The 12,340-nt window shown below is 36.8% G+C and overlaps 1 protein-coding gene across 2 annotated transcripts in view; it reads right to left on the reverse strand.

Annotated features, from left to right (window-relative positions):
* The window catches only part of ALS2 (alsin Rho guanine nucleotide exchange factor ALS2), a gene marked incomplete at both ends in the record, with an annotated part of 57,194 nt that overhangs the window by 14,393 nt on the left and 30,461 nt on the right, over positions 1-12,340 (reverse strand). Inside the window, 6 exons of one of the 2 annotated variants that reach the window (XM_084245027.1) lie at positions 2,789-2,953; positions 4,361-4,494; positions 8,763-8,840; positions 9,077-9,188; positions 10,598-10,762; positions 11,594-11,692. In XM_084245027.1, coding sequence (XP_084101153.1) covers positions 2,789-2,953; positions 4,361-4,494; positions 8,763-8,840; positions 9,077-9,188; positions 10,598-10,762; positions 11,594-11,692 — 753 coding nt within the window. Of the gene's footprint in view, positions 1-2,788; positions 2,957-4,360; positions 4,495-8,762; positions 8,841-9,076; positions 9,189-10,597; positions 10,763-11,593; positions 11,693-12,340 lie in introns of both variants that reach the window. The other variant, XM_084245026.1, reaches the window with a different exon arrangement.

A 12,340-nucleotide genomic window follows, 5' to 3' on the forward strand; every position in this document is an offset into this window, starting at 1 on the left:
CCAGCTAAGAACAGTGCACGATCACCACTCCACTGTTTTAGACAAACAAATAAGATACATATGGTAGCAACATGATTTTTTATATAAATGTTCATTCACTCTCACTTCTTGAAAATACCCAGCAAACAGTCAATCAAAGCTAACTGGAGGACTGAAGTCTCAATGTCTAACAGGCTGTATCAGTGAAGGCTGACTGTCTGCATTATATAAGGGCAAGTCCGTAGCATTAATTCTTGGAGTTTGCATTTCTTCTACTGATGATAGAAGGTAAAAAATTATGAACTTTGTGTATTATTTCAAAAACAGAAAAAAAACAACCCACCAACTGACTTCTACACTGTAGGGATTAGCAAGTTCGTTAGATGCGAGACAATACTTGTGGGAGTTCTCAGGCAAGTAAATGTGAAGAAAGGCAGATGGAGAGAAGCAAAAAAAAAAAAGGGAGAAAATAAAGAACAGAGAAAGAGAAATGAAAAAGCACATCTGTAATTCATTTTTCAGCTCTTCAAAACTGTTAGACCACTTCTCTTTGGCCTCCCAGGTTTCTGATGATAAGTATGCAGCCATTTGAGTTGCTTTGTTTCCCTATATGTCTGTATATGAATATCTGTTTTCTCCAGGATGTGGCTTGCTCAGCCTCTTAAATCTGTAGGCTCATATTTTCCATCAAACTTCGGAAGTTTTCAACCATAATTTCTTCAAATATTTGCCTAATACCCACAATTTTTCTCATCTCTTTCTGGACACAAACATAAGGCTTTTAGAATGGAAAAGTCCTTGAAGCTCTATTCATTTTTTGCCACATTTTTTCAAGTTCAGTTTGGATAATTTCTTTTAAGCTATTTTCAAGGTCTCAGATTCATCTGCTTTCCCCTGTATATTCTGCTATTGAGTTTCTGGATTTTCTATTCGATTCCATTGGTCTGTGTGCTTTTTAAAATTTTGGTTATTGCATTTTTTTATTTTAAAATTAAATTTTAACTTGATTCTCCTTTTCATCTTCTACTTCTTTGCTGACACTTTAAATTTCAGTACTTGTTTCAAAGATGTTTGTGATTGCTTATTTATTTCAATAATAGCTGCTTTAAAGTTCTTCTCACATAGTTCCAAAATTTGTGTTAGGTTGTTCTTGATGTCTAATAACTACCTTTGACTGTCTTGTCTCCTGCACATTTTGAGTGTTATGATATGAGATTCTGGGTCTCCTTGTGGAGAATGCTGACAGGCATAACAGAGTAATAAGCACAGTAGGCATGAACTGTTCTTTAGAAAGATATGAATGTAGGCTTTGGGCTGAAATCTGGGAACCATGCTTCTGAATGTTTCCGGTATTGATATGAAACATTTCTTAATTGACAAAGGTATTTTGCTATCTATAATCTGTTGAACAATGTAGTTTATGGTGAACATATGCTTTCTTTCTGGGACTAAGGAATTTTGCTCATTGCTAAGCATAGAGGGCTTATGTAATCAGCATCCAGTAAAATCCTTAGACACTGAATCTCTATTGGGCTTCCCTATGCAGAAAAATTGTACCTTTTATATTTTACCACTGAGTGGGGAGTGTGTTCGGAGTGACCCCTCACAGAAGGGAGAGCATGGAAAGCTGGCACGTGGATTGCTCAAAACTCTGTGTGTTCTTCCCCTGTAATCTGACTGTGGATCCTTACTGCAATATCTTACTTGTGAGTACAATTATATGTTGAGTCTTCTGATCCCCTCTAGGGAATCACTGAACATGTAGGTGATTATGGGAATCTCTGGAACAGCTGATAGTTGTGTTTCAGACTTCTGGGAACTGTGATTCCAAAGTCAGTTCACTTCTCATATACCTTGCAGTCCTATTTGGGTCTGATCTGTGAGTACACCTCTCAATGGTCAGTCTGGGATGCAAGTAGGGGCCTAACCACTAAGTCAGTTCTCAAAGTACTTGATATGCTATTTAGGACCAAATCCACACATGTACGAGTGTAAGTATGAGTATGAGTCTGATGTGAAAGCAGGAATTCATAAACCACTTTACAGGGCTAGTATCCAGAGTTTGTCTCTCTCCATTACCTCCCCAACATGTTCTGGTTTCTCTAGCTAAAAATTGCCTACTTCTATGCCAGCAAGGAAAACAGAGAGAAGCCAAAAGGCAATATGGTTTGGCCATGACTCTTGGGCCTGAGGATTCACCAATGAGAGAAAAGGATTCCACTCTTTCTAGAGTTTTGACTCTTGCAAACATCCTGGCCATGAGTGCTCCAGCTCTGCCATTACTACACTGGCCACAGAACTCCCTGGAGGCTGGGGCATGAGAAAACGGAGAAAAAGAAAAATCCAGTGTATCTGCTCTGCTATTTGAGCTTTAGGAATCTCTTTGCCATATTCTGAGCCAAAAGGAGGGGATCTTCTTGGATCTTTGCTTGCACAATAGTGCTTACTTGTTGATTTCTGGTTATACTGTGTTCAAGTTGAGGGAAACTTAAGTAAAACAAAAACAAAAACAAAACAGAAAACCAGTAAACTCACCACTGGTTCAGTGACATTTTGAATACACTTGTTGATGTTTACTTTTCAGAGTTTTCAAATAGTTCTCCATGTATTCTTCCTGGGTTTCATAGCTGAGTTCAGTAGAAGATAAAGGGGTGTGTGTTTTATCTATCTTGCTCACAAACAGAAGTACATCATTGACTTCTAAATTAAGTTATACTTTTACATCAAATGCAGCAAGCCCTGACTACTTGGTGTTAAAGTTTCCTCTTCCTACCAAGCTCTGCTCTATGCTGGGCAGGTGTTCACTCACCTGTCTCTGTGTTGGCGCCGACTGGTAGTCAGAGCCACAGCAATATTGTCCCATGCTTTCCAAACATCCCCTTGGCCTGGGTGCTCACAGCCCAACTGACGCCAACATTCATCAAACACTGCTTTCCATTTCTCATCAGCGGGCACTGCTAGGTTTCCTAGCTTCCTGCTAATAAAGTTAGGTCAAACTTTTATTAATTACTTCTTTTGTATACAAATCCTGAAGAACAGAACCTTTCTCATATATAACTGGGTATGGTTCTTTGACAAAAAATGCCTAGATTGACAGTTGTTCTATTTTAAAAACATGGACTACAAATTTTAAAGGGATGATATTTAACTACTCAAAGTTTATTGGATACTGGGCCTCCCCGGTGGCTCAGTGGGTTGAGCGCTGTGCTGCAGCCTCTGCAGCGCAGGTTCGATTCCCAGTCGGCCAGGGTGATTTCCGCATGGCGCGGCAGACCTTTTCTCTCGCGCCCACTGCTCCCCTCAGCAGTGCTTTCAGTCTGTCTGCCTGTTCTGCTCCCCGCTCTGTCTCTGGTGAATCCTCTCACCCTCCCGTGCCTCTGACCTGTACCCCAGTTCTTGTATAAAAATAAATCTTAAAAAAAAAAAGTTTAGGGCCTCCTGGTGGCGCAGCGGTTGAGTGCTAGGTTGCGAAGATGCCCGCATCCTCTGTAGCACCAGTTCGATCCCCGGCTGCTTCCCAGCCACCGGAAGAGGATCCCACATGGAGCACAGACCTCTCCTGCCGCCCGCTGCTCCCCTCAGCGGTGTGCTTCCATCCTTCTGCCTGCTCTGCTCCCCACTCTGGCACTGGTGAATTCTCTCACCCTCCCGCGCTTCTGACTGTGCCCAGTGCTTGTATAAACAAACAAACAAATAAATAAATAAATCTTAAAAAAAAAAGGTTTATTGGATACTGACTAAAGGGTTTGAATTGAAAAGTTCAAAGGCCATCAGAATTTACTCCCTTGCTTTCTACAATTTTACAGAATTGATTTTGTAAAGTTGACTCCTATTAAAACAAGAATTATGAGATGCATTACCTATCTAGAATAAACATGGAATTAAAAAATAGATCAAATTCCCATCAGAACAAAGAATTTGAAATGGTACCAAAGTATAAAAACAAAACTTAAATCAATAAAGGAAAATAGGCCTATTTTCCAAAAACTTGGTGGAAGAACATAATATACTTAGAGACTTAGATTTTGCCTCCCCCCCCTTAAGTACACAGTAAACTCTTCTACCTGGTAAATGCACAGGCTTGACCTTTACATTTAAAAATCAAGTGTTATGGTTCCATTTAAGAATGCTCTCTTTTCAATCATCCCTCCACACAAAAAACTATTACTTTAATTTTTATTTTAAATATATATTCTCTAAAGCTATACTCTAAGCCAAGATTATAGATTTAATCATACATAGGATTATTAGTTAACAATTCAAGGAGATAACACTTTGTTTTTTTTAAAAAGATATATAAAAGACATGTTCTACATTTAAAATATTTAAGATAACTGAAAACATTCAATAATTAATCCAGAATTAATATTAGTTTACTTACAAAACTTTGGGTTTGTCTTTATCACTTTCATACAAACTAGGCTTGAAGTAGCTTCCAGTGATTTTTATTCCAGATCCCCATTCTCCACTAAAATAACCTTCAATGTAATCTCCATTTGGCATAGTAAGTGTTCCCTAGGTAAAGTCAGAGAAATTGTGGAATCAGAGGATTTTTAATTTAAAAAATCAGGAGAAAGAAAAAAATTAAATGGTTAACATGTTCCTTTTTAATTAACTGTTTATCAGTGCCTAATTCTAAAAAGCAAAAGGAGGAGGATAAAAAAAAAAAGAGGAAAGTCCATGAAACCAAGCTACTTCTTTAAAAAGATATACAAAATTAATAAATACTTAACTAGCCTGATCAAGAAAAATAAATAAAATTACGAAATCAAGAATGAACCTTTAAAAAAGAAATAAAATGGAATTATATCAATCATACAGGAAATAAAAAGGCTAGACAGGAATACTAAGGGAACAACAAAGTAGATAACTTGGATGAAATAAAAAACAAAAACACAAATTACCAAAACTGACTCAAGAAGACGTGGAATATCTGAATGGAAAATCAGAACAGAGCAGTAAGAACTAAGGAAATGGAATGAGAAATGCAAATACTTCTCACAAAGTAATACTCAGGCCCATTGACGTCACTGGTGAGTTCTCCAGAACATTCTATCTAGAGGAATAAGGGTGCAGAGTAATGATTACTGGCTTGAGCTTGAGGTTCCCAAAATAGAACTGTTGGAGCTTGAACCAATAGGGGGAGCCAGATCCATCACCTGTGTCTTCTCATAAGAGGACTATTATATGCAGCCTGAGACTGTGATATGTGAAATATATGCCTTACCCCACCCAGGGCCAAAACTGAGACAATGACTGAAAGCTCTCCCTAACCAGAGTTTGAAGCACCTGGATCTTAACAGAAACAAGCATCCCAGGGCCTCCCCGGTGGCAAAGAGGTTGAGTGCTGGGTTGCAAAGCTGCCCGCAGCCTCTGCAGCGCCGGTTCGATCCCTGGCTGCTCCCCGGCCACTGGAGGAGGGTCTCACATGGCGTGCAGACCTCTCCTGCCGCCCGCTGCTCCCCTCAGCAGTGTACTTCGGTCCTTCTGCCTACTCTGCTCCCCGCTCTGGCTCTGGTGAATTCTCTCACCCTCCCGCGCTTCTGACTGTACCCAGTGCTTGTATAAATAAATAGAAACAAAATCTTAAAAAAAAAAGAAAAGAAACAAACATCCCAGAGTAAGGCTACAAATTTGAAAAGCAAGAGAACAATTCCCAGTTTGTGGCATTGTCTCAATTATAGTCTCCCAGTATTATATCTACTGCTTACTATTTCATGAAGCCTATAAGTTGAGGTTGCAAGCAACTGATAATGATGTTTTAGCCAAGGAGGTATCATATACCTAGGATACCGAAAGCACTGTAAGAAGCTTGAATCCCTGATGCTCATTGGAGGTGAACCTCTGGCGCCCTAGTGACCCAGTTCCTACCTACTACCCCTTACTGGTACCAGTGCCTCAGTCAACTGAACAGGTATAAAGGCATCAGTCTATGAAATAACAGATAACCAAAGCCTAGGTAAAAAACCTAGGCTTATACCCAGCTACTTGTAAATGACTATATTTATCAAGACAAGAAAAGGGAACTCCTTATTATAACCTATATAAACTAAAAATGAAGAGACAGAAGAACGTTCCACAAATTCTGGAGAAAAATAATAAATTCCAAGAAGTCTTAATACATTCAAGAATCCAACTGAATTAAAAAAATCACAGGGCCTCATCAGCAGACAAATCTAAGTTGTAGAGAGAAACAGGAAGCTTGAATGTACTACTGGTAAACAGCACAGACCAGAATAGAGGAAAAAAAGAAAACAAAAACAGTATAGGAGCTCTTTGGGATAACCTGGAGAGAAATAATATGTGAATCATGGGAGCCCCAGAGGTAACAAGAAAAAGAAAGGCATGGAAAAATTACATAAAGAAACAACCATCTCAATGTGGTAAACAAACTATAGTGTTCCAAACACAATTGTATCAGACTGACATAATCCAAGGCACAGTATAATCATATTGTTGAAAGCCAATGGCAAGAAAAGAATACTAAAGACACTGAAAGAAAGAAGAGTAAGCCTACAGAGGAATATCCATCAAACTAACCATGAAATTCTCAGTGAAATACTTAGAGGAAAGAATGGAATAGCAGGAGATATATAAAGTAATCAAAGAAAAAGATTTTCAGTTTAGAACACTTTATCCTACCATACTATCATTCAAGACAAAGCAAGGGTAAGGCTTCACTAAAAAACAAAAATTAAAAGACTACATTAAATTAACATCAAGTGGAACATGAGAGTACTGCAGAGGTTATTACAAAGCAACATGAAATTAATCTATTGATAAGACACCTAAATTATACAATGTGGAGGAGAGTAAGAACATAAAAATTTGAGATAAAACTACCCAAAGGGCCACAAATAATCCATCATACATAAACCACAATATAATCTTCAACCAAAAATCATCAGAAGTAAAACGAAAGAGGATGGAATTGGAAACTAAACAAAATATAAAGGGAAGATGTCAAAAAATAAAGATAAAGGCAAACTAAAAAAATTTTAAAAGTCAAACAAATATCAAAATGGCAACAAGCACTTATGTCTCAATAATCACTTTAAATGTAAATAGCCTGAGTTAACCTCTTTTTTTTTTTTTTTTTTTTTGTGAGACCCTCGCAGGCAGCCGAACCGGTACTGCAGAGGCTACCGGCAGCCTCGCAGCCCAGTGCTCAACCACTGCGCCACCAGGGGAGGCCCTGAGTTCACCATTTTTAAAAGGAACAGTGGCTGAATGGATTTCAAAACAAAGTCCACTCTCTCCTGTTAATAGGAAACTCATCTGACCACAAAAATAAACAAAGACTTAGAGGCTTGAAGACAATACTACAAGCTAATGGAAAGAAAAGTCAAGAAAAGTCAAGAGCAATTACATAACTAAAATAGATTTTCAACTAAAAAAGATAGGAAGAGATAGAAATGGATATTACATTATGATTAAGGACCTAATACAACAAGAAGAAATAACACTCATAAACATATATATACACCAAATGATGGCATACCAAGATTTATAAAGCAAGTATTAACAGAAATAGAGATATCAACAACAACATAAAAACACTAGAGGATTTTAATATTTCACTTACAACTATGGAGAGATCAATAAGCCAGAGAATAAATAAGACAACAATAGTGTTACACGAGAAGCTAAGAAACTCTCCACCCCAAAACCACAGCTTGTACATTTTTTTAAAGTGCACATGCATCACTTGTAAGAATAAACTGTATGTTGGACACAAGTCAATAAAATTATAAAGGCTGACATCATAACAAGTACTATTTCTGACCATAATGCCAAAAAGCTAGAAATCAACTAATTAAAGAAAATGGAAAAATCTTAAATATGTAAACAAAAACAAATTAAATAACTATTGGATTAAAAATTGGTTGTAAGAGGGAAAATAACTGTAATATAGGCTTATACTAAGAAGGGGGGAAAAAAAATTCAAACTCAAATATACAACTTAATACATCTAAAGTAACTTGAAAAAGTGGAACAAACAAGTCCCAAAGCTAGTGGAAGAAGGAATAAAAGTAGAAATAAAAAAAACCATACAGAAGATCAATAAAATGAAGTTATTTGAGAATATAAAAAAATTGATTAACCTCTACCTAGACTAAAAAAAGAGAAAATATTAACAAACAATTAGAAATGGAAAAGGAGAAATTGCCAGAGATGACAGAAATACAAAGCAACCTATGAGTAACTATGGATCAATAAATTTGATAACTTTGAAGAAATGGACAATTTCTAGAACAATGAAGTTTACCAAGACTAAACTAGGAAGAAACAAAAGACTTGAATAAACCAATCACAAATACTCAATATTAAACGGTAATCAAAAATTTCCCCAGAAACAAAGGGCCATGAACACGAGCATATGCTGTACATTTTAAATGGATGAGTTTATTTTGCTACGTAAGGTAGCATTTTAAAAAGTCAAGGAAAAAAATCAGCAAAAGATTGTTTAACAGAGGGAGCCTCCCCTAGTGGCACAGGCGGTTGAGCGCTCTGTGAAGCTGTCCACAGCCTCTGCAGCACCGGTTCCATCCCTGCCAGCCACGGAGCTACCCACATGGTGTGGCAGACCTCTCCTGTCTCACCTGCTGCTCCCCTCAGCAGTGTATTTCAGTCAGTCTGCCTGTTCTGTACCCTACTCTGTCTCTGGTGAGTCCTCTCACGCTCCCACGAATCTGGCCTGTACCCCGGTTCTTGTATGCATGAATAAATCTTGGGGAAAAAAAAAAAAAGATTGTATAACAGAGAGAAAAAAGTTTTCCAACCTTTCCACTAAGAGTCCAGTCATCTGAAAATTCTCCCTCATAGATAGTATCATCTTCAGAAAGAAGAACTCCATTTCCCTGTTTGAAGAAACAAAATAAAAATCCCAATTCACAAAAAATGCAGATTAATTTAAGATTACATGCAACCATATCCTCCAAAGCTTTAAGTAATTTTAAGAGTTTAAAAAATGTTTTTTAAAAAGGTAGAACATTAATAAAAAGATGATTTAAAAAGTTAAGGACACAGGCATTTTAAAAAGTAAATAGTAACTACATGTTACTATATAGTAACTATATGCAAATATGCCACTCACCATCATTTTGTTAAAGTGAAAGTTGCCCTCGTAGTATAATCCAAATTGGGTCACTACCACGCCATTTCCTTGACATACATCATCTTGCCACATTCCCATATACTTTTCCCCCCTGAATAAAAATAGAGAGAGAAGAGAAAGGAAAACAGAAAAGTCAAGGATGAGGAAGGGAATATCAATCATTACATTCGAAATACAAGCATCACCCTTAGGTAGGAATCTGTTTCATTTTTCTAGTTAGAGTGGTTAACTATCTCTTCAAACATGACACAATATGATAGTAAAAGATTTCTTATTCAGAGTAATGTTCTCTCAGGACTTTATTATATCATATTCTACCTCACAGATCTGTATATCCTCCATGCGCTTCCTTGATAACTCTAAAACATATCATTGAAAAAGAGTACCAGAATTCAACTCTAAATAACTTCAATCAAGAGGTAATAGGTAGAATCCAATCTATGCACAATTTTTCCTTAACCAAAAGTTCATTAACTAAAAAAAAAAAAAAAAAAAAAGGGAGTTATCATAAAATAAACTCTTACCACTCAAAATCTTACTAATTTCCACTGGAAAGACAACTGTTTGTTTGGAGCTTTTAACAACAGCAACTTTAAAAAATTCTATGACAGTTGTGATAATAACCCAAGGGGGAAATAAGTATAAAGCAAAAAGCAAATCAGGTCAAATCAATTATGGAAATAAAAGAACTACATGCCTCTCTAAAGTTTAGCTAATTAAATTTTATTAAGTTTGATTAATGGGTTGCTGGCATGTAACAAGTCTTTGAGAGGAAGATCTAAGCAGAAAGGTGGTTAGAAATCACTCTATGACCTCAAAGGGAACTTCCTTTGGTTTGTCCCCAACCTTGTACCCCTAATATCAACTGACTGCATTAATATTTTCTCTGTAAGATTAATGAAAATTTGAAACACCAGAAGCTTTCTAATATGAAGCTTTAAAATTTCAACATCATGGGCCTGCCTAGTGGCGCAGAAGTTCAAGTCTCAGCGCGATCAAGCCATCACGTTATCAAGCTAGCACCAGCCACTGCAGCATGAGTTCAATCCCCGGCCAGGGAGCTAACCCACATGGCACAGTAGACCTCTCCTCTCTTGCCTGCTGCTCCACTCAGCAGAGTATTTCAGCAGATCTGCCTGTTCTGCTGCCCACTCTGTCTCTGGTGAATCCTCTCACCCCCAGAACTTCTGGTTTACACCCCAGTTATTATATACATAAATAATAATAAATGTTAAAAAAATAAAATAAATAAAATTTCAACATTGGTACCTATATAAATTTCAAAATGATCCTAATCTTGTAAACAAGTAACCTATTACTTAGTTCATAGGAAAATGGATAGGATAAAATAAATGATGCCTGACAACTCTGTCTTATTAAAAATTTTCTCAACACCTGTCAACTTAAGACACTCTTTATAAAATCATCACTGCTTTTGGAGAAGTATAGGAAGCTTATCCTTTCACACTAAACTTTGACATTACAAACAGAATACTATACCTAGTGATATCATCAAAGACACCATATCCTGCTTTCTTATCCATTACCCATTGGCCAATGAACATACTGGGAGAAGAGGAAGTCAATTTTCCACTTCGTAGGAGGCCATGCCCATGACGCATGTTATCTTGAAAACAGCCTTCAAACACTTCACCGGAGGCATAACTGTGGTTAGAAGAATGGATAAAGATCACAGCACATTGAATTCTGATGCTCATATTGACAAGTTTAGGAAATTCAAAACTATACTCATGTCTCATTGGCAATGATAATTAGTTTTTTATATAGTTATTTTCACAAATCAAAAATCTCATTTTTTAATAAGTTAGGCTAAGAAGTTTAAACATTATGATATTCTGCATTAACTTGGAGAAAAATGTGTTTAGTACCTTATGGGAAAAGGAAATAGTGAGTAATCTAAGAGAGAATGAAGTGTTTGTCCACATTAGAGTCATATAACAAATATAAGATAATTTTACCGATATTTAGGCAACTTAAGTATGTATAGTTTATAAAATTTAGTTAAGAATTAAAAAATAACCTAATATTTTCATCTTGTGAAAGATGAGGGACTGATCTTCAAAGACGACTTTATATAGATTCAGTCATAAGAATAATTTACTTGGGGCCTCCCTAGTGGTGCAAGGGGTTAAGACACAATCTATGAAGCTAGCAGCAGCCACTGCAGCAGGAGTTTGATCCCTAGCCAGGGAGGAGACCCACATGGCGCAGCAGACCTCTCCTGACTCGCCCGCTGTTGCCCTCAGCAGTGTATTTCAGTCAGTCTGCCTGTTCTGTTCCCAGCTCTGTCTCTGGTGAATCCTCTCGCCCTTCATATCTCTGGCCTGTACCCCAGTTCTTGTATGCATAAATAAATAAATCTTTAAAAAAAAGAGAATAATTTATTCCTTGGAAATTCTGGCTTCATAAACATTTAAGTTCACATGATTCTTTGCAAAAGCAGTATCAGTCCAACAACCTTCCCAATGTTATTACCTGTAGGTTCCTTGACCACACATTTTTCCTTCTTTCCAATAGCCCACATAATGGTCTTCTTTGTTTAGTGCTTTGTTTGGAATTCTATATTCTCCATACCTGCCAAGCAGAATAAAAAACATCAGAAGATGCATTTATAACAATTTCCCTTCTGAATGTATCTGTCAATCAATAGATAACACATCAGTAAGCATTTTAACAAGGAGGACAAAGGAAAGATTTACCTCTAGCAGAAAAGGGATAAGTGGGACCTTAGTTTAAGCTCTATTATCTAAGCCATTTCACAAGCTTTAGAGGAGTGACACAATCTCCACTAAAAGAGATTAGATATTTTATCACAAGTCCAATGGAAAACAGAAAACCTGGTCCTATTACTCTCTGTCACTAATTGGCCATATCACCTTGAGTAAGTCCAGATACCCTCATTTGTATAATAATGGGGGTAAATCAGATTAACTAAGTCTCTACTTATTCTAAAATTCCTTCAAAAGCCTAACAGAGATAAAAATTGAATTATCACATACATTAAAAAAAAAAAATCACCTACCTAATTTACATAAAATCTTTTTTATACAGTAAATTACTTCATCAAAATTTCACAAGCCTATCAAGGTATATTATTTGCTCTAGGTAAATCAAGGTTGCATCCCAGATTTCTCTCTCATGTTCACACATCTGCATTATAATGAGCCCTAGTATACTGCATACATTTCTATAAAACAACAATCTACTAATTGTCACTAAAAA

This window comes from Talpa europaea, assembly GCF_964194135.1.
Source record: "Talpa europaea genome assembly, chromosome: 1".
NCBI classification, from domain to species: Eukaryota; Metazoa; Chordata; class Mammalia; order Eulipotyphla; family Talpidae; genus Talpa; species Talpa europaea.